General features: G+C 44.6%; 1 protein-coding gene and 1 pseudogene across 1 annotated transcript; both read left to right on the top strand.

Annotated features, from left to right (window-relative positions):
* Nucleotides 1–363: 363 nt before the first annotated feature.
* Nucleotides 364–11,805, top strand: LOC143925754 (tripartite motif-containing protein 14-like; annotated as a pseudogene).
* Nucleotides 11,806–23,144: 11,339 nt separating this feature from the next.
* LOC143925010 (E3 ubiquitin-protein ligase TRIM39-like) lies at nt 23,145–25,228 on the top strand. Its single transcript, XM_077449575.1, has one exon. The coding sequence runs from the start codon at nt 23,331–23,333 to the stop codon at nt 24,885–24,887; it is 1,557 nt and encodes a 518-aa protein (XP_077305701.1). The 5' UTR covers nt 23,145–23,330; the 3' UTR covers nt 24,888–25,228.
* Nucleotides 25,229–25,486: the final 258 nt, after the last annotated feature.

Genomic DNA, 25,486 nt, shown 5'->3' with positions numbered 1-25,486 from the left:
GGATGGACATCCCTATTAGGTGCTCACGTCAACTGCATAGATGTGAACAGCCGTTCAAAAGGTCTGGCATGGGAGGAGAGGTTGAGACACGTGGACAAGCAGGGAGCACTGTAGATTCACCAGGGTAAGCGTGCAAATGTGGGCGACGGTGAGCCAAAACTTCTGTGAATTTAAATGGGTAATATATATTGAATGTATGGTATTTTTGATGAACAGTGTGAAAAGCCCATACACCAGGTCACATGAGGGGGGAAAAAAAACGAGCATAGATGAAAAAACAGATACTCAAAAACCACCAAATAGGAAGGAGAAAAAAAATAAAAAAGTGTAGAAAAGAAAGAAGAAAATGTCATCCTGGGCGAGATGGTGAAGGAACCAGAGAGAATGAAGAACAATGTGCTGAAAGTATAGGTGAAACCTATGGTGATTTACCTTGTTGGTTCACAAGGAAGTGGGGAACCAAAATCAACAGGTGAATGCTTGTATATGAGGTGTTGCCAGAAAGATAAACACAAAGTGAGGCGAATTTAAATGCTCCCAGCCGATACAGCGTGACCCACCCAGTGTTATGTAGGAGTGGGGAAAAAGGGGAGGCATCCCTGCCAGGGCGTTGATGTGGCGCAGTGCGATAGGGAGCATCCGCCCAAACCACCACCTTCAACCACCACAAACGGGGAGGAAGGGAACAGGTGGAAGAGGGAGGTGCGCCAAAAATCGCATTGCAGCTCCCAGGGAACAGACGAGCAAATGGCCCAAAAATCCATACACACACTAAGCAAACCCTACCATGTGGAACAGGATACTAGATAGATAGATCCAATCGTGGCTTTATTATACTATCTATCATGGATTTGAAAAATGCTTTGCAGACCGCTGAAAGGTTAAACCCCTCCATCCCTATAAAAAAGTATTAAAGTGGTTGTAAACCCTCCCCCACAACTTTGTCCCATGTAAATCAGCATAAAAAACCTAATAAACACTGCTTGTAGATATCTCCTTACTTGCCTAGTATTGTAATCTTTCTGGTTCTTTAGAATGATGTCACTGACCATGCCTAGATCTCCCCTGATTTACGGCACACTCTCTGTGCTTGTCTGTTATCAGGGCTTCCTACGCACACCACTGATATCCCAGGAGGCTGCAGAAACATTCAGAGCTTCCTCCTACACACCATGTGACATCACATGCAGTGTAAACCTGGCCATTACTGCAGTCTTACCAGTCGAAGCTGATAAGACTGACACAGGCCAACATTAGACAATCCCCACAAGTAAATACTATGAAGTAAAACAAGTCAGCTATGAACAGGAAAGCAGGGTTGCCATAGAAACGTTGGATTGAGAAGGAGGTTTGGTTAACAGTACAGGAAGTGCTCAATGTAAGGGCGGAAATGCACTACACTGTGGACTCAGATGAAAGGTTTAGCACTGGAAAACACTTTGATAGATAAAAAGTGCATTTTATATACATTTAGCACTAACCCCGAAGAAGCTGCTGGTTTGATTTGGGCCTGCACTCTACCAATAACTTGACTCAATCCCCTTGGCACAGCTGTGGTGCAATGCAACACAATACAACATAATACAGATGCAATGTACCTGTATTGTAACCTCAGGAACCACTGGCTCCACCTGGTGGGGAGAAATAGTATGCCACAACACTGGATACTTAACCAGAAATATAGTTCACTGTAGAATATTCAAAACGGGTGGTTACAGAAATTGTGCTGTCATCCCAACATAGGACGACAGCACAATATATTTCAATAGGAACAATAAAAATAAATATATATTATATTTTAATACCTGGGAGCTCCCCTCACTTTAAAAGCTAAGAATGAGATCTCACTTAAAGTGCTTAGTCCATGATCTTTCTTCGCTAGCTAAAATAGCTCCTTTGTGATTTGTAATCCACAGTCTATGAGAAGTTAGGTTGAGGTGCTCCTCCAATAACTAATTTGCACCACTTGAGGCGCCAGAGTAGGTAGGCCTCAAGCCTGCTCAGTGTCAGTTGCTCTGCTCCTCCTCCATGGAACTACTAATTCCAGTGAGGCCTGTATGCGAGTCTAACTGCATGTAAAAGTTAACGGTGGGCCGTAACCCACTCACCAACTGGATCGGAGCTCTGTGTGGTAACTTGGGACCCATGACTGCAGCTTGCCTCTGTCAGCTGGGCCAGTCACTCTGTACCATTCCACTGGATGTATCTGGTCCTCCACTGCTCCGATGTGTCGCTGGACCTTCTCAATCCAGTCACCGTCTCTCAGGCACCATCCGGCCGCTCCACAAACAAACAGAGTTGCGCTGTGGGCCACTGTCTCCGAGGAGCCTCCTCTTAGATCCGCACAGGCTGGCAACGCGATCCCAAGAGACCTAAAATGGCCGCTCGGGTCCCTTTTATATCCTACCCAGCATGCACTGCTTCGGAGAGTGTTCATGGGTAGGTCACACAGACTCCTGGGTAATAAGGTCAACCTTCTCAATCAAAACATCAGTCACTTCCTGTATCATTCTTTTTGTGTTTGTTCTGAGGTAAATAATCATAATAGTGCATTACCTCATTTAGTCACTAGATGGCTCTAAATGCTGAACCGTAGCAATGTCCATAGACTTAATAATAAAGTATGCAAATACATATCAATACACAAGGATGTCAGCGATACACACATCTGTACAGATCAGACTCTAATGTGGGACAAATGAGGAGGAATGAGGGACAGAGGGACATTGCTCCAAATCAGGGACACTTGAGAGTTGAGTGAGGCGTCTCCTACATTAACCACTGCCTTCTGGCCATTGTAGATAAACGGCTGGACAGATGACTTCTGGGGACAGGAGGGGATACACTGGCCTGCTCTGTAATGGCCGTGTCCATTGGAATTGACCCTATACCCTATGATTGCTGTGACCAATTACAAGGAGCACAAGCATGATCAAAGAATGCTATTACCTCTCATGTGATCAGCTATGAGAGGAAACAAGGGTTTATTTACTAAAGCTGGAGAGTGTAAAATTAGGCTCACTTCTACATAGAAACCAATCAGCTCCTAGGTTTTTTTTTGCCTCTATTGAACAGGCTGAGGTTAGAAACCAATCAGCTTCAATGCAGAGGTGAGCCTGATTTTGCACTCTCCACCTTTAGTAAATAAACCCCAAAGTGTTCCCCCCAGAGATCAGGAACTGTTTATTGCATAGTAGGAAGAGAGGGCAGCCAGATCCTGACTGGAGGAAGAGGAGGAGATCTGTGGGATCAGAGCAGGATAGAACACCAGGACATCTTACTTTACACTTACCTCCACTTTGCTCGCCATCATACACAGCTCCGCCTCCTATCCCCGCACCTGCATAGACAGAACACATCCCAGATCCCAGCATTTGATCCACGTTCTGTCTATGACGGGCGCAGGGTCAGAAGGAGGCAGGGCTGTGTATGACGGCGAGCAGAGGCAATTGTAATGTAAGATGTTACAGCTGGCTATCCACGCTCTGATCTCCTCCCCCAGGCCGATCGCTGGGAGAACAGCTGCCGATTAACCCCGCCCAATGGTGGTGCTCACCCCCCTGCTCCCAGGCAGCCCTCATTTTCCATTTGCAAAATTTGAAAATAATATATATATTAATATATTCATTCATTCATTCATTCTTCATTTCTTTAATGCATCCCAAAGGTGTTCTATCGGGTTGAGGTCAGGACTCTGTGCAGGCCAGTCAAGTTTCTTCACCCCAGACTCGCTCATCCATGTCTTTATGGACCTTATTTTGTGCACTGGTCTAAATTATTTGGTGGAGGGGGGGATTATGGTGTGGGGTTATTTTTCAGGGTTGGGCTTCGTCTTTGCAGTGAAGGGAACTCTTAAGGCATCAGCATACAAAGACATTTTGGACAATTTCATGCTCACAACTTTGTGCGATGTTCCAAGTTTAGGGATGCAGTTCCTTTTCCAACATGACTGTGCACTAGTACACAAACAAGGCCCATAAAGACAAGGATGAGAGAGTTTGGGATGGAGGAACTTGCCTAGCCTGCACAGAGCCCTGACTTTAACCCTATAGAACACCTTTGGGATGAATCAGAATGGAGACTGAGCCAGGGCTTTTTGCCCAACATTAGTCTTGACCTCACAAATGCGTTTCTGGAAGAATGGTGAAATATTCCCATAGACACACTCCTAAACCTTGTGGACAGCCTTCCCAGAAGAGTTGAAGCTGGTATAACTGCAGAAGGTGGGCCAACTCAATATTGAACCCTACGGACTAAGACTGGGATGCCATTAAAGTTCGTACACACTAGAGTAACTACCTTGAATAAATTCCTAAGGTTGAGCAAGAGTTCAATAAAAAATAAAAAATTGTAGTCCCAGCTCATATGTACTCTATTATTTGAGGTCTTTAAAATATGACGTGATGATTGGCGCTCTAAAAAAAATACATTTACCTTGGCATTCTTGGGATGTTGGTACAGTGATGGTATGTGACAATAGATATCTATACTTGCTATTTAAATCTTTTACAAAGTTGTTGATGCATTGAACAGATTTCCGGCAGAGGTAGGAAGTCAGTCAACAAACAAATTTAAACAAGCCCAGGATATATACTCAGCCAAAAAGTTTAAAGAAAGAAAATCAAAAAAAGGGCAAACTCAATGAAACACTTTTTTCTGCTGCCACTTTTCTATGTTTCTAAATAAAAACCATCTACTTCTAGAAAAGGAAGCCTCAAGCAATGATGTTTTACAGATGAATCCTAAATGAGAAACAAAACAAGTTTCACTTCTTCACATAAAAGGAGAAAGAAGCGAAACTAAATTCTGTCCTCATAGCTACAGGAGGGGAGGAACTTATTTCCAGGAATAAGAAACAAAACTAACCATCTAGTACAGGGGTAGGGAACCCTTTTGGCTGAGAGAGCCATGAATGCCACATATTTTAAAATGTAATTCCGTGAGAGCCATACAATATGTTTAAACAATTTTTTTTTTTTATCGATTAATCGACTAATTTCAATTATAACTAATATCCACGTCACCTCCCCCACTGTAATATCCACATCTCCCCTACGATTGTCTGCTTGCTTACCACTACACAGGAAGGCAGATCCACGAGCAGTTGAGGCGGGTGATGATGACGCCAGCGCGCCGCTCACCTAGGCCGCCGCCGGGTGTACTAAGATGGCCACATCTCCAGAGCTAGGCCGAAGCTGCGGCCTTTCCTATGGGCTCAATCCACGGATCGGCACACCACACGAGAGGTGAGAGCCAGATGCAGCCATCAAAAGAGCCACATCTGGCTCGAGAGCCATAGGTTCCCTACCCCTGATCTAGTACTTTGGATATAGGATTGAGTAAGGAGACATTGTCCATTTTCCCTTCTCTTATTTACAGGTGTTAGAAAGCAAAAAAGATTTCCTTCCTCAGAGGAGCGGTGTTACAGTGAGGACAGTGCAGGAGCAGTGAGAAGAGTCAGGTAAGTGTTCAGGGGTGGGGGTAGAACAAGTAGTAAGGAGTTTACATTAATGTACGGAATGCATTAAATACACAATGCGTAGCAAGTAGAGTTGGGCAAACGGTTCAGCCCGAGCGAGAGTATGTGCCGAACATTGGCGGTTTGCTCGTTAGACGAACATCCACAATGCACTTCGCCTCATTAAAAGCTCTGATTGGCTGAAGAAACGAAAGCGTTGCCCAATCAGGGCACAGAACAATGTCAGAGCCATCACTGAACACTGTCATGATGACTATCCAATCATGGCTCATTTCTCTTAATCCCACCCCATACTATAAAAATATTCTTCCCATAGCGGCCATTTGTAGTGTGATGTGGAGTATAGAGCACCCAGCACAGTGTACAGTGTGGAGTGGTGTCAGCTGATCGACTAGGGGCACAGAGGCACCACCCCCCAATCCATGCGCCTGGCCCATAATCTCCATGCAGGGCACCAGATGCATGGATGGCCAGCTGTGTGACATTAGCAAATTAATGCTCCATTCTATATACTGTGCTGTGTGCCCTATACTCCACACTGCTCCATTCTATATACTGTGCTGTGTGCTCTATACTGCACCCTTCTCCACTCTGTACCCCGTTCCCCTGTGTGATATACTGATCTCCACTCTACTGGATACACACTACAATGTATTACATACCCTGCCACTATCTTACCTACCATACTTTTACATGTCCCTTTTTTTTTTTTTTTTTTTTTTTTTAAAGATGTAGCACCCTGAAGCTTAGGCAGGGTTGCTCCTCACAAATTTGCCAGGAATAGTTATCCTGGTTGCTTGTTAGAGATCCACTGATTTCTCCCGAAGTTTGGCCTTATTACACTTTTCTCTTCTACCACTAGGTGGCCGATTACTTGGTGGTATTAGATAGATGGTCAGGTTATGGGTGTATGGGGTATGTCAGCGCATTGGCAGGGGTTTTCTTGATTTCCTTGGGCTGCTGGGAGAACCTATATATTCGGATGGAGTCAGGTGATCGGGGTTCTGTGCCACCTGGATGGCTGTCTGGGTGGACGTCTGTCATGTGCCCCGCGCTGCTAGGCCAGAGATTGGGCCTATACCAGGGGTGTCTAGCTGCTAGGCTGTCCGAGGGCCTATCCAAAAGCAAGAGAGCAGCGTAGGGTTGGGATTGCGTGTGTCGGAGAACCTGTCAGTGGGCGGAGGTAGAAGGGAAGCTGTCACCACTAAGGGTGCAGCCATCTTATTACTAGGAACCACAGTGAGTAACTGAAGGAAGTACCGGAGCAGTATTCTCACTGAACGGGGCCGGTGAAGAATCGGGAAATTTCAGACGGTGATCTAATCAGGGACCCAACCAGCAGAAGTGATGCCTGCAAAGCAGCCTTGTGTGTCAAGCCAGGGACCAAGCAGGCCAGTGAGGTGAAGCTTGAGAAGTATCGGGAATGCCAAGCTAGGGACCCAGCGGAGAGGCAGTGGTGACACTTGAGAGGATATATGAAAATTGGAGGAGCTCAAGGGATTCAGTGACAGTGAATCAGAGGGTCTAGTGAGACCGGGAGCTCAGTGGGCTGAAGAACTACAAGGAGAAGTTGTAGTGAAGGTGAAAGAACTGTTACGTGGGTGTTAGGAACTGTTAAAGACTGTTGCCATAGGAGACAGCATTCCTGCACATGCAGATGTGACTGCTCACTGAGACCTTTCCCTGCATGGCTGTCCCCTTATTGAAGCCTCAGTCTGCTAATTGGACTTCCTGGCCCCAACCCTCTTTCCCCCATAAAAGTTTGAAGAGAAATAAATATATTTTGCATTCAAGAAGTGTCTGGCGCCCAATAACTTTATCCACCTTGCACCCACTACGCCCAAAAACAGAAGGATGTCCGCTATCTCTGGTTCTGCAGGTTCTCATTAAAGGGGTTGTAAAACTTAGTGTAAACCATCCAATGCATCAAGGTGAAAAAACACCTGGCAGTGAGCGCCCCCCCCCCCCATTTTACTTACCTGAGCCCTGGAACTTGACCTGGCGGGGACATGCTGTCTCTGCACAAGAAAAACAGATAGATTGATAGCAGTGCAGCCATTGGCTCCTGCTGCTGTCAATCAAATCCAAGGACGTGAGCGCCGGGGGGGACGGAGCCGAGTCATACATTCGGCAGCATGCTGGACTCGGGAGCGCGCCTGCAGGGTAACCCCCTCAGGAGAGCTGTTCTCCTAGGGGGATATCTAATGTGGGGAGGAGCTGCAAGAGCCGCCGGGGGACTGAGCTGCAAAGTGGATGTAAGCATGATATTTAAATTTAAATAAAATAACAAACCCTTACAATCACTTTAAGCTTAAGGAGACTGGAGACCTTGTTACACAAAAATTGTTTGGGGTTTGAAATTTGTGATATTTGTAAAAGGAAGAGTTATAACAGGACTGGATAAACCTAGTATCTATATTTCTTTTTCTCTATCTCTATTGCCGGATAAATTGCTACAATTGCAATTTCTTAATCTTACTTACCCTGAAAGTGGTTAATTTCCCACCCCTTGTACACTGTGTACTCAGTGCATTTCCTTCTATTGTGTATTTAACAGAATGGCAGCTGTGAAGGAAGATCTGAGCTGCTCCATCTGCCTGGACGCCTATACAGACCCGGTGTCACTGCTGTGTGGACACAGCTTCTGCAGACTTTGTATTTTGTATGAACTGGACACCCAGACAAGTTCTAAAGTTTATTTCTGTCCACAATGTAGGACACAATTTAAACAACACCCGCCAACGCCCCATAAGAAAATGCAGATGTCAGTGGAACAGATAGTCCCTTGTACATAATGTGATGACCATGCCCCTGCAGAGAAGACATGTCTGCATTGTGATGCTTCGCTTTGTGGCAAACACCTAACAAAGCACAGTACTGGACCTGAACATGTTCTGATAGAGCCCACTGCATTCCCTGAGAAAAGGAAATGTACCGAGCACCGGCAGCTCCAGGATCATTACTGCACAGAGGATGACGCCCTCATCTGTTTGCTCTGCTACGTAGCTGCAGGACCGTCTTTAAGGCAGGGCAAAAGGGGCAGCTGCCCTGGGCCCTGTCATTGTTGTTTGGCCCAAAGCAGCTGCCTCATACTTGCCAACTATCCCAGTGTAAATTCCCTTGTCCCTTGAAGTTTTAGTCCCAATATCTCAGTGTGAAGTGCTGGTACTAATGCTGCCCAGCTCTGCCCTATTGTTATGTACAGATAACTCACCTGCAGACCCTGTGTTTACATGTAAATAACCGACATTCATATGTAAATAGTGGCGGCATTACTAAGTAAATAGATGCAGCTGGCAGCATTGATATGTAAATAAAGGTGGTATTCATATGTGTATCATGCTCCCCTGCAGTAAGGAGATGATGTGCTGTAACTTCCAGCAACCAATCAGTGAGCAGTATTGCTTTACAGTAATCTCTAGTAACCAATTAATAAGCAGAAATCATTTGCTGTAACCTCAAGCAACTAATCAGTGAGCCGTAATGTGTGCTGTAACCTCTAGCAACCAGTCATTGAGCAGTAATGATACCGCTGGTAACCAATCGCAATTGCTGCCTGATCTGATACAGTAAACAGATTGAGTCTAGCTGCTATTTATTGTATGTCTCAGAGCAGGTGGAGAGCAAAACTGCATGGGGGTCCCCCCACCCCCCCGGGATCTTCCATGTTGAACACGGCCAAATAAGTGGTGATATGTTTGATGAAACCCCAATCTCTGAGATGCTGCACAAGGAACTCTTAGGCCGCGTACACACGCGGGGACTGTTCGCCCAACTTTGTCCGCTGAACAGTGTTTCGGCGGACAGTCCGCCCGTGTGTGGGCTTTCAGCGGACAGTTTCAGTGAACAGTCCGCTGAACAAGGTTTTTCGGAAATTCCGTAAAACTTGTGTAGGCTTGTTCGTCAAACTAAGTTCCGCGCATGCTCAGAAAGGATTTACACGCCGAAAGTTATAATGCAGTGTATAGGACGTTGTATTTTTCGTCCCGTCGTACGTGCCGTTCACGTCATCGCGCACGGTTTCAGCAAACTGTTCGTTCGTCGTGTGTGGCCATGTCCGTCCATGCTAATTTTGAGCGGACTGTTTGCCGAAACTGTTTGACGGACAAAGTTGGGCGAACAGTCCCCGCGTGTGTACGCGGCCTTACAATTCTGATGTTCTAAATAAACAGATCCTAAAAGGATGCCTTTCCAAAGATGAAGAAATCAGAGGTCACCCTGGACATAAAGACAGCTCATTGTAAAATATTGTATCTATCTATCTGATGATCTCAGATCTGCCATTTATACAGAAAAAAACGTCAGACTAGAGACATTGGTTTAGAGAGGTTCCGATCCCACCATGTATTAAGCGAGTGCAGCTTCTCATCGGGGAATCACTCCTGGGAGGTGGAGGTGAACACAATGTAGCATTGGCGTTGCCTATAATAATATGGACAGGAAGTCAGCAAGACACGACTCGCGCATTGGTTACAATGAGAGATCCTGGTGTTTAGGTGTAGATGCCAACCTTAGCATGTGGCACAACAATGTTAAAACCCAAATCTCCACGGATTCCCCTGTGCGGTCATTTGGGATATTCCTGGAATATGAGGTTGGACGTCTGTCCTTCTACCAATTGTGTGGCCCCACTAGACACCTTCACCGATCCCCTCAATGCTGCCTTCTATGTATATGACGGTTCTGGAATCACCATCCTAAAATAATATTTCAGCAAATACTCTATGGACCATATGCATGTAGACATGTAATCATCACACCTTCCTAATGTCATATTATTGCCCACGGATTTTGGAATGGGACCTCTTGCAAGACTACATTATGGGTAAACCCTTTTAGGAAATTTTTACTGACGTACAAAAGTGACCTCAGGTCAGTTAAATGTAATGTTATTTGTTGTTTTTTTTTGTTGAGGATTTTAAAGTATATAAAGTGACTATGTTATACTTTTCCATAAAGGGGACATCAATTTTTATTGAAGACAAACAAAAAGGGGCGGGGGGCTCTGTGTCTGTCTGGGGCCCAGAAAGGGTACATTTTACAACTATGATTTTTATTTTATTTTTTTGCATAGTTGCATTGGTCCAGATATAACAGTAGTGACTGTTCCGTGTCCAGTGCAGAGAGGATGCAATTTTGCATAGTAACCACAGGTAGGGTTGCCACCTCATCCCTTTTAAATCAAACACATATTACACGGGTTCTGTTGCGGATTAAGGTGGTAATTAAACTCACTTGTTGCCTTATCAGCATTAAATTAGCCTCAGAACCTGTGTAATTCATACGTGTTCAGGTTTAAAGGGATGAGGTGGCAACCCCAACCACAGGGTGTTGCTAGCTTAGCACTGCTGCCAAACAGTGAAAGCCTTGCATCTTTAAATGATTATAAGGCATTCTCTGATTTTGGAGGGGGTGGAAAGGTGGGGCAGTGATGTCACAAACCGGGCTGGTAAACTTTATGGTGATTGCATTCTTTTACTCTATGAAACTATAAACTTATAGCATATGGATGGCTGAGAGCCTTTCAATTGATCTAAATCTGCCAAAAATTTAAGTGCCCACCATCTGCCCCATGGCGCTCTCTTCCCGTCTCTCATGCTATCGGCTATGAGACCGGTGTTCTATGCTCATGCTGATCTCACCAATATTCAATACAGCATAACAAATACTCTTGCGCACAAATGTGTTAGCCAGACAGTCCAAAGTTCGGGGTGGACAATAGCCTTTGGCCTTACTGCCCCCCTGGATAGTGGTATCCTAGCTATCAGACGACAAAAAAAAAAAAAAAAGAGGGTGCACCAGCCTTGTGCATGATCTTTGATACATTTATTAAGAAAAACGGACTGCTACTGGCTGGCGTGTTTAGAAAGTTAGCCTTCTTCCTCAGAGCCTTCAAAATGCGTCAGAAAGTACGTCTTCTCCCTAGGATCTGCAGACTGCCATCAGTACATGGACTGTCACAAACCAAGGAGTGATACAAGTGTGATTTTCTCTCTACCTTTGTGAGTAGCTCTTAATTATGTTTTCTTCTTAAAGCGGTTCTGCACCTAAAAAAATAAAATAAAAGCCAGCAGCTACTAATATTGCAGCTGCTGACTTTTAATAAATTGACACTTACCTGTCCCAGGGTCCAGCGATGTCGGCGGCAGAGGACGAGCGATCGCTCATCTCTCTGCTGCCTCCGCCGCCATCCTCTGTCAGGGAATCGGGAAGTGAAGCGTTGCGGCTTCACTGCTCGGTTCCCTACTGCGCATGCGCGAGTCGCGCTGCACGTCTCTTCTGTTCCCCGCTGTGTCCTGGGAACTGTGTGTTTCCCAGAACACAACGGGGGGGGGGGGGGGGCATCTGCGGGGGTCTGTGGCGGTCCGTCCCGGAAGTGGGTGCAGTTACCTGGATTATCCAGGTAACTGCACCCCCCTCCCCCCTAAAAGGTGCCGATTGTGGCACTGGAGGGGAGGAGGGATCAGATTAGCGGAACTTCCCCTTTTGGGTGGAGAACCGCTTTAATAAATGTATCAAAGGATAATGCACAAGGCTGGTGCGCTCTCTTTTCTGTTTTTTCGTCTGACCTCACCAATAGCATTTTTATTTCAGAAAGTTGAGCAGTGAAATCAGTGAATGTATTGACATTAGTAACCTGCAAGGCTTTTCACCCTCATTGTGGTATGAGAGATATATATTCATAATATTACAGTGGTCAGCTATTGTATAAAAAAGCAATATAAACAATGATATTTTGCTCTTAGTATATACAGCACCTTGTATAGTTCATATCACAGAACTTCCATTGCTAACATGTATTCTTGCAGCCAGCTTAACCACACAGACACATTTCCTTTAATCCTTGATGCTTGCCAATATATACTGCAAAGACACATCCTACAACTTGTACTATAGAAAGTTAGAAACACGTATTTTTTAAACCTAGCTAGTAAGGTGGTACACATTCACCGGGCGAGTTTCTATGAATTTGTTTTTTTTTTTTAAATATACCCCTGTATGTCTCAAAAACTGTTTCCCCAAAAATAAGACCTACCCCGAAAATAAGCCCTACTGTGATTTTTGGGGAGGGCTGCAATATAAGCCCTACTCCCAAAATAAGCCCTAATTTGGAAGAGTTGTGAAGTCCTAAAATGTACTGTATTACAGTGTTGTGTGGTCTAGACTGCAAGTGTCTGGTCTGTTTGTGGTGAATACCTTTGTTGCGGTTCCACTTGATGTTCAGTTGATCCCCCACTGCACTCCTCCTCTTCTGCCAGCGGAGAAGACCAATCAAGCGGGTCACAGAAGCGCAGAGAAACGCTGTAGGAAGGTACAGTGTTTGTCACCGGTGGATTGCAGAGACATGCACAGTTTACATTGTATAGTACTGTAATGCAGTGCATTTTACAGGCACTTTTAACTCAGTTCCACTGGCCACTGGGGATTCCTGACAGTCAGGGAGGGACAACAGCACATGGCAAGCCCTACCCTGAAAATAAGCCCTACTGGATCTTTTGTTGCCAAAATATATATAAGACCTGGGCTTATTTTTCGGGGGAAACATAGTACCTTTGAACTACAGACTTGATTCCATTTCTGAACGAAAGGGGCCTAGATGAAAATGGGTGCCAACCTATAGTTTTGGGTGGGCATATGATAACTGAATCTTTCGCTTTTCAACCAACTATGTATTTTATAGGTAACCTCAATTTTGTAGCCAATTTACCATGCCAACCTACATGTATTAAAACCTAATGTACTCACTATAACAAGTTCAGCAATTTCATTTTTAAATGTTCTCATATATGTGTTAAAATAAAGCTTTGATATCTGATAACATGTTCCTGGTGATTGGGAAGGTCCAGCCAGTACAATATACTGTACACTATATTGCCAAAAGTATTGGGACTCCTGCCTTTACACACATGAACTTTATGGGCCTTAAGGCTGGAATGCCATTACACACGATACGAAAATAAGGTGGAAAAATTCACACGACAAGCTGTCTGCTGATTTTTGGATCGTTAGGACGTTGCTTTCGACAGCCGATTTCGCTTTTTCGTCAGACAAAAGCTGGATGTGCAGACTATAAAATTTGTCGGATGTGAACTCAACATCTGATTTGCATTTCATTAGTATGGTTTTTGTATGAAAAAAAAAAAAATTGTAAGAGCAAGACTACGCATGCTCAGAAACCAAAAGAATAAAAAAAAACTATTCAACGCATTACATCACCTCTGACGTTGTATTCTGTCGTATGATAATTTTTGTATTGTGAGTAGCCTCTTCACTTTTGACATGAGACTAGCATGCCACAAAAAAACAAAAACAAACGTTCGGTCGCCTGAAAATCTAAGCGTGTGTATGAGGCATAAGTCCATTGGGTTCAATATTGAGTTGGCCCACACTTTGCAGCTATAACAGCTTCAACTCTTCTGGGAAGGCCATCCACAAGATTTAGGAGTGTGTCTATGGGAAGGTTTAAAAGGAGTGAAAATACTGCGCCAAACCCAAAAATAAAGTGTCACAAATGTGAGAAGCAGCTACACACGAACAAAGTCCAAAATACAATAAAAAAAAATTTAAATGTAGCGCTAAACAGTGATAATTGGTAGTTCAACCTGTCAAAACCTTGACGGTCAGGTGAAAAGATATGTGAAAAATACAATCAAAACAGTGTATTAAATTGATACTGGTGAACCACAGTGGTCCAAATAACCCATAAAGTGTCCACAAGTGCGATGTCCTAAAATAGAGAACTTCTCTTGGATCTCAAACTGAAGTGCAGGGCATGCAGAAATGATGGGTAAATCAAAAATGTAGATGATCAACAGTATATCTTGAGAATATTCAAAATGTGAAGATGGGTACTCTTACCGCACCAGATGGACACGCATACCGTACGGCAGTGCGCCTAATGCGCTTAACATACTGGATCCTCAGTGATGGAACGTGGCCAGGAGTGATGCCGATGTCACGGCTGCACTTACAATCCGATTGTGGTTGGATGACCATTCAAGACAGATGGTTCCAGATAGGCGGCAAAAAGATTGATCCACACAATGGATGGCAGGAGAAGGAGGACCATCAATCCACAAATATGGAGGAAAAAAAGAAGGAGCTCCACATGGCGCAGGTCAACCAAAATGGTTTATTAGATAAAAAAATATCAAAAAACCACGAGATAAAAAAGTGATCACAAAAATGTTATAATCATAAAAGCAATATGGGGAGCAGGGGAAAACAAACATTTTTGCATGATAAAATCACCAGTGCTTCCCCTCAGATTTACAGCGACTACAATTGTATTGCAGAGTGCATTTGCCTTTAATAAACTCCAAAAGACATAATAATTTGGGGTGTACACAGCAAAGTGCTTGAGTGAAATTTGCTTAATGGGGACACTAGTTAGACTGAACTGTGTGGGTCCCCAAGGAAAGACATTGGTAGGGTTTTACCCTCACTTCCTGTTTGGCTATGTGACAGGAAGTAAAGCCAATTTTCAGAAAAGTGACAAAGCCCAACTTAAAGACAAGCAGGGGGTTCCAACACTCACTTGGTTTCCCTCAAATGCCCACAATTAGAATAGGGTTGTCTTGCACTAGATTTGAGCTCAGTGCTCTAAATCAGTGGCTCTCAACCCTGTGCTCAAGTACACCCAACAGGTCATGTTTGCAGGTTTTCCTTCATCTTGCACAGGTGCTTTAACCACTTGACCACTGGGCACTTAAACACCCTTAATAACCAGACCAATTTTCAGCTTTCGGTGCTCTCACATTTTGAATGACAATTACTCAGTCATGCAACACTGGACCTATATGAAATTTTTGTCCTTTTTTTCACACAAATGGAGCTTTCTTTTGGTGGTATTTAATCACCGCTGAGTTTTTTTATTTTTTGTGCTATAAAAGAAAAAATAACGAAAATTCTGCAAAAAAAAAAGAATTTTTCTTTGTTTCTGTTATAAAATTTAGCAGATTAGTAATTTTTTCTTCATAAATTTTGGCCAAAATTTATACTACTACATATCTTTGGTAAAAATAAGTACAAAGTGGTGGATATTATTTGGTCTTTGTGAAAGTTATAGAGTCCACAAGCTATGGTGCCAATATCTGAAAATTGATCACACCTGAAGTACTGACGGCCTATTTCAATTTTTGAGACCTTAACATGCCAGAAAAGTACAAATACCCCCCAAATGACTCCTTTTTGGAAAGAAGACATTCCAAGGCATTTAGTAAGAGCCATGATGAGTTTTTTGAAGTTGTCATTTTTTCCCACAATTCTTTGCAAATCAAGATTTTTTAAACTTTTTTTTTTTCACAAAATTGTCATATTATCAGTTTGTTTCTCACACACAGCATATGCATACCACAAATGACACCCCAAAACACATTCTGCTATTACTCCTGAGTACGGCGATACCACATGTGTGAGACTTTTACACAGTGTGGCCACATACAGAGGCCCAACATGCATGGAGCGCCATCAGGCGTTCTGGAGCACCCAGGACAATTCTGACATTTCTCTCCTACATGTAAAAATCATCATTTATTTGCTAGAAAATTACATAGAATCCCAAAACATTATATATATTTTTTTAGCAAACACCCTGGAGAATACAATGGTGGTCGTTGCAACTTTTTATCTCGCACGGTATTTGCGCAGCAATTTCTCGAATGCTTTTTTTGGAAAAAAAAGTTTTGTGCTTAAAAAAAAAAAAAAAAAAAAAAAACACAGTAAAGTTAGCCCAATTTTTGCATAATGTGAAAGATGAAGTTACGTAAATAGATACCTAACATGTCACTCTTCAAAATTGCACACACGTGGAATGGCGCCAAACGTCGCCACTTAAAAATCCCCAAAGGCGACGATTTAAATTTTTTTTACTGGTTAAATGTTTTGAGTTACAGAGGAGGTCAAGGGCTAGAATTATTGCTCTCGCTCTAACGTTCGCTGCGATACCTCACATGTGTGGCTCGAACACCATTTTCATATGTGGGCGGGACTTACGTATGCGTTCGCTTCTGCATGCGAGCACATGGGGACAGGGGCGCTTAAAGTAAAATGAACAATAATTTTTTTTTTTTAATTTATTTTAGTTTGACATTTTTTTCCCCAAAAATAAATTTTTTGATCACTTTTATTCCTATTACAAGGAATGTAAACATCCCTTGTAATACGAATATGGCATGACAGGTCCTCTTTACAGTGATATATGGGGTCAATAAGACCCCACATCTCACCTCTAAGCTGGGAAGCCTGAAAAAAAAAAAGATTCTGGCTTTGATCGTATTGGCGAGTCGGTAGAAGCACCGGAGGGCGGCGGGAGGGGGGGAGTCTATGGCTGGGTAATGCAGGGTATCACCGACTATGGCTGGGTATCTCAGAGTATGGCGTTGCAGAGTATTGCGTTGCAGAGCATTGCAGGGTATTGGCGAGTGTTGCAGAGCATTGCAGGGTGTTGCAGAGTGTTGCAGGGTATTGGCGGGTGTTGCAGAGCATTGCAGAGTGTTTCAGGGTATTGGCGGGTGTTGCAGAGCATTGCAGAGTGTTGCAGGGTATTGCAGAGTGTTGCAGGGCATTGGCAGGTGTTGCAGAGTGTTGCAGGGTATTGCAGAGTGTTGCAGGGTATTGGCGGGTGTTGCAGAGCATTGCAGAGTGTTGCAGGGTATTGGTGGGTGTTGCAGAGCATTGCAGAGTGTTGCAGGGTATTGCAGAGTGTTGCAGGGTATTGGCGGGTGTTGCAGAGTGTTGCAGAGTATTGACGGGTGTTGCAGAGCATTGCAGAGTGTTGCAGGGTATTGCAGGGTATTGGCGGGCGTTGCAGAGTGTTGCAGGGTATTGGCGGGTGTTGCAGAGCATTGCAGAGTGTTGCAGGGTATTGGCGGGTGTTGCAGAGTGTTGCAGGGTATTGGTGGGTGTTGCAGAGCATTGCAGAGTGTTGCAGGGTATTGCAGAGTGTTGCAGGGTATTGGCGGGTGTTGCAGAGTATTGGCGGGTGTTGCAGAGCATTGCAGAGTGTTGCAGGGTATTGCAGGGTATTGGCGGGCGTTGCAGGGTATTGGCGGGTGTTGCAGAGCATTGCAGAGTGTTGCAGGGTATTGGCGGGTGTTGCAGAGTGTTGCAGGGTATTGGCGGGTGTTGCAGAGCATTGCAGAGTGTTTCAGGGTATTGCAGAGTGTTGCAGGGTATTGCAGAGTATTGCAGAGTATTGGCAGGGAATTGAGGGGTTAATTTTCGGTGAGCAGCGATGCGGGCACTGCAGATGCAGCCCACAGCGCTGCTGACACCGATCTCTTCACCCTCCGCTGTACCGATCGGTACAGAGAGGGGGAGGGAGGAACCGGCGTCATAACATGACGCCGGTTTGTTTACAAGTGATCAATTCGTCATTTGACGGAGCGCTTACGTGGTAAACGGTCGCGATGAGTGGCCGTTTACCGTGATCCATCCATGATGCTCCACGGATGCTCTCGAGTGCGCGCCCCAGGGGGCGCACGAGAGCGGAGTTCTGGGAGGACGTCATATGTCGTCCTCCCAGAGTTAAACAACCGCCCTGTAGCCGTCATTTGGCTATGGGCCGGTTGTTAAGTGGTTAAATCAGTCAATGGCTTGGTATTTTGGACAGCTATTTTAGCCAAGATAAAATTCCCAAAACATGTCCTGTTGGGGGTACTTGAGAACTGAGGCTGAGAACCACTGCTCTAAAATGGAAAATTGAATACTTACCGCTCCCTAATTTTCCTTTCCCGGTGTCTATCCATGGCAGCATATGCACAATCCATGCATATGCTACCATGAAAGCACCATGAAAGTAGCTTTTAGACAAATACCATGGCAATCAGCCTAGTTAAGCTGTAGCTGGGAAATCTGTTCAATTAAAAAATTGTTTGGGGGGGGGGGGGGGGTAGTGTAAAATGCATTACTTGGATTGAGCATGCATCTGCAAAACAAAAAAAATAAAATAAAATTTTGCTCTTTTCCAAGTCCTGTTTTGTTGACCAATAAAATTTGTAGCAAAGAAAGCAAAAAACACATGTATGTTCAATTTAATTTGAGACACTAACAGAATATGGTTTTGAGGTCTGACCATTTTTCTGAGGAAATTAACATTAGTTAAAAGCACTGCGCCCACATACATACAGTCTATTACGGATTTAAATAGTCACAACATCTTGAGGAATATTTTGCAAAATAATGCAGCACAGACAATTAAGTCAAAGTGAAACTAACAACCTACAAAATTACACACTATAAGGGCGGTGTCATTGGAAGGCGTGATCACGTGGTAAATTGTAGACATGTGCGATTCGTTTCCCAAAATTCGTACGTTCGGGAGGATCTGAAATACAAATTGCCATGCGTCCGAATTCTGTACGCAATACGAATTTTTGTTTACGAATTTCCGATTTAGTTGTCGTCGCATTGACGATGACTCAGTTATTATGAGGGGCTCCCACCATCCCTGTGCTATGCTGACTTCCTCCTGGGGCTGTACCTCTGCTGTGCATATTATGAGGGGCTCCCACCATCCGTGTGCTGTGCTGACTTCCTCCTGGTGCTGCTTATTATAAGGGGCTCCCACCATCCCTGTGCTATGCTGACTTCCTCCTGGGGCTATACCTCTGCTGTGCATATTATGAGGGGCTCCCACCATCCTTGTGCTGTGCTGACTTCCTCCTGGGGCTGCTTATTATGAGGGGCTCCCACCATCCCTGTGCTGTGCTGACTTCCTCCTGGGGCTGCTTATTATGAGGGGCTCCCACCATCCCTGTGCTGTGCTGACTTCCTCCTGGGGCTGCTTATTATGAGGGGCACCCACCATCCCTGTGCTGTGCTGACTTCCTCCTGGGGCTGCTTATTATGAGGGGCTCCCACCATCCCTGTGCTGTGCTGACTTCCTCCTGGTGCTGCTTATTATGAGGGGCTCCCACCATCCCTGTGCTATGCTGACTTCCTCCTGGGGCTGTACCTCTGTTGTGCATATTATGAGGGGCTCCCACCATCCCTGTGCTGTGCTGACTTCCTCCTGGGGCTGTTTATTATGAGGGGCTCCCACCATCCCTGTGCTGTGCTGACTTCTTCCTGGGGCTGCTTATTATGAGGGGCTCCCACCATCCCTGTGCTGTGCTGACTTCCTCCTGGTGCTGCCTATTATGAGGGGCTCCCACTATCCCTGTGCTGTGCTGACTTCCTCCTGGGGCTGCTTATTATGAGGGGCCCCCACCATCCCTGTGCTGTGCTGACTTCCTCCTGGTGCTGCTTATTATGAGGGGCTCCCACCATCCCTGTGCTGTGCTGACTTCCTCCTGGGGCTGCTTATTATGAGGGGCTCCCACCATCCCTGTGCTGTGCTGACTTCCTCCTGGGGCTGCCTATTATGAGGGGCTCCCACCATCCCTGTGCTGTGCTGACTTCCTCCTGGGGCTGCTTATTATGAGGGGCTCCCACCATCCCTGTACTATGCTGACTTCCTCCTGGGGCTGCTTATTATGAGGGGCTCCCACCATCCCTGTACTATGCTGACTTCCTCCTGGGGCTGCTTATTATGAGGGGCTCCCACCATCCCTGTGCTATGCTGACTTCCTCCTGGGGCTGTACCTCTGTTGTGCATATTATGAGGGGCTCCCACCATCCCTGTGCTGTGCTGACTTCCTCCTGGGGCTGCTTATTATGAGGGGCTCCCACCATCCCTGTACTATGCTGACTTCCTCCTGGGGCTGCTTATTATGAGGGGCTCCCACCATCCCTGTACTATGCTGACTTCCTCCTGGGGCTGCTTATTATGAGGGGCTCCCACCATCCCTGTGCTGTGCTGACTTCCTCCTGGGGCTGCTTATTATGAGGGGCTCCCACCATCCCTGTGCTGTGCTGATTTCTTCCGGATGCTGTACCTCTGCTGTGCTCATTATGAGGGGTTTCCACCATTCCTGTGCTGTACTGACATACTGAGCACAGCAGAGGTACAGCCCCAGGAGGATGTCAGCACAGCACAGGGATTCAGAGTAGTGGTTAATGATTCTTACTCTGAATGGTCTGAGGTTATCAGTGGTGTACCCCAAGGTTCAGTGCTGGGACCCTTACTTTTTAATATCTTTATAAATGATATTAGGTCTGGGATCAAAAATAACATTTCTGTCTTTGCAGATGACATCAAGCTATGCAGTGGAATAATGTCCTTAATGGATGTCTCCAATTTGTAAGCCTTCCTCAATGCTCTGTCTAATTTGGCGACTATGTGGCAGATGAGGTTTAATGTTGATAAATATAAAGTTATGCACTTGGGGGCTAAGAATATGCATGCATCACACATACTAGTGGGGGTACAACTGGGGGGATTAATAGTGGAGAAGGATCTGGGGGTTTTGGTAAATCATAAGCTCAATAATAACATGCAATGCCAAGCTGCAGTTTCCAAAGCGAGCAATGTCCTTTCTTGTATTAAGAGCGGTATGGACTCCAGAGAGAGAGATATCATTTTGCCCCCCTGTTCAAATCATTAGTAAGACCTCATCTGGGTTACCCTTTCAGTTTTGGGCACCAGTTCTCAAAAAGGATATTGGGGAACTGGAGAAAGTGCATAGAAGGGCAACCAAACTGATAAGAGGCATGGAGGAGCTCAGCTATGAGGAAAGATTAGAGGAACTGAATTTATTCACTCTTGATAAGAGGAGATTAAGGGGGGATATGATCAACATGCACAAATATATAAGGGGTCCATATAGGGAACTTGGTGTTGAGTTATTTACTTTACGCTCAACACAGAGGACAAAGAGACACTCTTTATGTCTAGAGGAAAAAAGATTTCATCTCCAAATGCGGAAAGGTTTCTTCACAGTAAGAGCTGTGAAAATGTGGAATAGACTCCCTGCAGAGGTGGTTCGGGCCAGCTCAGATTGCTTTAAGAAAGGCCTGGATACTTTCCTAAATGTACATAATATAACTGGGCACTAACATTTATAGGCAGAGTTGATCCGGGGAAAATCCGATTGCCTCTCGGGGGATCAGGAAGGATTTTTTTCCCCTGCTTTAGAAAATTGGATCATGCTCTGCTGGGGTTCTTCCCCTTCCTCTGGATCAGCTGTGGGTGTAGGATTGGGTATATGGGATTGTATGATTTTTTTTTGTAGTTGAACTGGATGGACTTGTGTCTTTTTTCATCTCGACTATGTAACTACGTTGATCACTTTCCTTGAAGCTAAAAGTGAAGGGAAACGCTAAATTTTGATTTGTCACAAAAAAAGGAATAGAGGGGAAATCTGCGAATGACGACAACTGCCTGAGAGGGGATTTCTCTCACACTGGAAAAATTTCCTCTCATCGGCAAGTGCAACATTTTCTATTTAAAATCAATGGAAAACATTCAAACAGCAAAGGAAATAGCCCAACATACATTTTTGTACCCATTCGCACATTCACTTTTACTGGGCGAATTGCTATGCAAAGTTTTTGGAAATCCTTCCTCTCACTTCCTACAGGACAGGAAGTGAGGGGAATTCTCCCTAATGAGATGCAGATGCCTTAAAAAAATTAACCCTTTCCTACTGTATCCAAATTGGGTTTAGATATACTTTAAAGCATGAGTGCTCAACCTGTGGTGCTCCAGCTGTTGCAGAACTACAAGTCCTACAAGGCATTGCAAGACTGACAGGTACAAGCATGACTCTCAAAGGCAGAGGCATGTAGGGACTTGGCAACAGCTGGAGGGCCACAGATTGAGCAGGACCTATGCTTTAAAGTGTTACTAAACCCAGGACCCTGCATTCAGTATATTGGGTCTCACACACTACACACAACATGTAAATGCAATTATTTTAGTAAATATAAAATTCTGAAAAATACCTTTTTCTCATCAGCAGTTAGAGCAGTCTAGTCAGTTCTATCAGTGTCTGGTTAAAGCTTGTAGGAGTTATTTTTATTCTCCCATGTTTGTCCTATGAGAATGCAGGACCCCTAACCTTCTATCTGGCCAGTGCTGGATTGGCCCTGTGCTGATCACATGCACTTTCCCAAAAAAAAAAAACTCTAGTAATACACACCAAACTGAGCATGTGCAGCCTGTCCTCTGGCTCTGTAAATATCAGGAGATACATTGGAGTTAGTGGAAGAAGGGGAGGATCAGAGAAGACAAGATCAAACAGCCTTTATACACAATGCAGAGGATTAACCCCTTGGGATCCACAATGAGTATAACAAGCATGCTTTACTGAATATATACACTGATTTTACTGTTGTGGGTTTAGTAACACTTTCTGTACGAGGGCATGCCTATGCACTTTGCTACTTTGTGACCCGCAGACATGACCAGGACTAAAGTTCTAAGATCCATTTGTATGCTATATGCCAATCACAGGTGTAGTAGGTGTTGCTGAGAAAGTTCATGCAAATACAAGATAGCAGCTTGATGGATAGGCGCACCGGGCACTTAATATTCTAGTCCACAAAGGGGGCATATAGCTTTGGGCACTGCCTAACGACCATAAAAGGCAGTGTTGTCACCTGATCACAGGAAATGGATGGGACAAGTGTTTACAATCGAATCAATCTACCCTGCACAGGAATAAGAAAGCATATATACTGGAGTAATCGAAAAAACAAAACAAAAACACACTGTTATTTTTTTTACTAGTTAGGTTAAGTTACGGTTTAATATAGGAGACGTCCTCAACCAATATTATGTAAATTCACTGAATCAGACTAGAGGAAATAAAGGGTTAAGTGAACAGGGAGGATCTTATTTATATATATGACGCTCACTTCCTGAGAAGCATTTCAAGAAATACTTTCACTTTCCCCTCCGTGTACGGGACAGATTACCCGCTCCCAGCTTTTCTTGTGTAGCTTCATTTTTATTTTTTTCCCTAGAATGGCGACTTCTGGCCTGAGAGAGGAGCTGAGCTGCTCCATCTGCCTGAGCATTTATAAGGAGCCCATATCACTGAAATGTGGACACAACTTCTGCCGGGGCTGTATAGTGACTGTGCTGGATACACAGGAGAGGAAGGCTACCAATTATTCCTGTCCGGAGTGCAGAGAGAAGTATACAGAGCGCCCTCCACTGGAGAAGAACAGGAAGTTGTGTAACATTGTGGATAATTTCATATCTGCTCACCCGGAGGGCACAGAGGTCTTCTGTACGTACTGTGACCATCCTGTACCAGCTACTAAATCGTGTCTGCTATGTGAGGCCTCGTTCTGCAATAAACACTTGAAAAACCACAGCAAGTCAGCGGATCACATATTAACTGATCCCACCACATCATTTGATGACAGAAAATGTCCCATACACCAGGAGATCCTGAAATATTACTGCACAGAGGACAGTGCCTGTATCTGTATGTCCTGCTGGGTGGCTGGAGACCACAAAGGACACCAGGTGGAGCTTCTGAATGTGGCCTCTGAGAAGAAGAAAGAAAAACTTAAAGATGTTACTGAGAAACTGACCAATGAGAGACAAGAGACTGAGAAGAGAATCCGGAATCTGGAAAATCACAGGACGGGAGAGAAAAGAAAAGCAGCTGATGTCACCAGGAGAGTCACTGAGCTGTTTAGAGACATCAGGAGACATCTGGATGATGTAGAGAAGAGAGTCCTGACTGAGGTCTCCAGACAGGAGGAGAAGATCTCCCAGTCAGTCTGTGATATGATCCAGAAGCTGGAGACACAGAAGGATGAGCTGTCCAGGAAGATTAATGACATGGAGGCCATATGTGACATCACAGATCCATTAACTGTGCTAAAGAAAGACATTATCAGTGATGACATCATTCCTAGGAGTGGTGATGTAAGAGATGCAGGATGTCTGGATGAAGGAATGATCTCACAGATGCTCCACAGAGGACTTCTCCACTTTACTGACAGTCTCATAGATCTGAAGATAAAGAGACAATTCTCAGTGATGGAGAAATCAGACATCCTACTGGATATACAAACAGCCAGCAATCGCATTATTATATCACAGAATCTGAAATCAGCTACTTACACCGCTAAACCAGAGAATAAACCGGATGTTCCAGAGAGATTTATATCCAGACAGGTAATAAGTACAAAGAGCTTCTCATCAGGGAGACATTACTGGGAGGTGGATGTGAGCGGAGCCAAGGAATGGCTGATAGGGGTGGTCAATCACACCATAGAGAGGAAGATAGATGGAAATGAGTCTTATATAGGTTATAATGACAAATCATGGGGTCTGACCCAAAGAGACACTCTCACTACAATTCACAACAAATCAGGAATAACAATAGACTCCGAATCTTCTATAAAGACAGTTGGTATCTATCTGGAATATGATGAGGGACGTCTTTCCTTCTACCAGCTGAGTGACCCCATCAGACACCTCCACACCTTCACCACCACCTTCACCGAACCCCTCCATGCTGCTTTCTTTGTGTTTGACAATTCCCCCATAAGAATAATATAGTAACAATGTATTCTTAGTGCTGGGCTCTCCAGAGTCAGATCAACTATTCGGTTTACAAGAGGGGCATAGTTTACAGTGACACTAAACAATATCCTTATTTTTCAAAAATAATCCATACACATCCAATACTTAATGGGCCTATAATCTCTCTTTTCTGCCTCCTTGTAACATCCAATGTGAGCTCCCGAACCTCTCATTTTCCCTTGTTTGGAACAAACATTGCATGCTACTGCTCTATGCACACTACACATCCATAGTCCATCTCAGGAGTGAGAAAGAGAGGGTGGCTACATGGGAGACAACCCTACAATGGGACCATGGAGAACAAACAAACATAGCCACTCTGAGGCCGCGTACACACGGGCGGACTGTTCGCCCAACTTTGTCCGCTGAACAGTGTTTGGGCGGACAGTCCGCTCGTGTGTGGGCTTTCAGCGGACAGTTTCAGCGGACAGTTGGACGGACAAGGTTTTTCGGAATTTCCGAAAAACTGTCCGCTGAAACCTTGTTTCAGCGAACAGTCCGCTCGTGTGTAGGCTTGTTCGTCAAACAAAGTTCCGCGCATGCTCAGAAAGGATTTTCACGCCGAAAGTTACAAT

The sequence above is a fragment of the Lithobates pipiens genome, unplaced genomic scaffold, assembly GCF_037356315.1.
Source record: "Lithobates pipiens isolate NorthernLeopardFrog02 unplaced genomic scaffold, aLitPip1_a1.2 Scaffold_22, whole genome shotgun sequence".
In the NCBI taxonomy this organism is placed as follows: Eukaryota; Metazoa; Chordata; class Amphibia; order Anura; family Ranidae; genus Lithobates; species Lithobates pipiens.
Note: the sequence above shows the minus strand (reverse complement) of the source record. Positions and strands in the feature narration are given on the sequence as shown.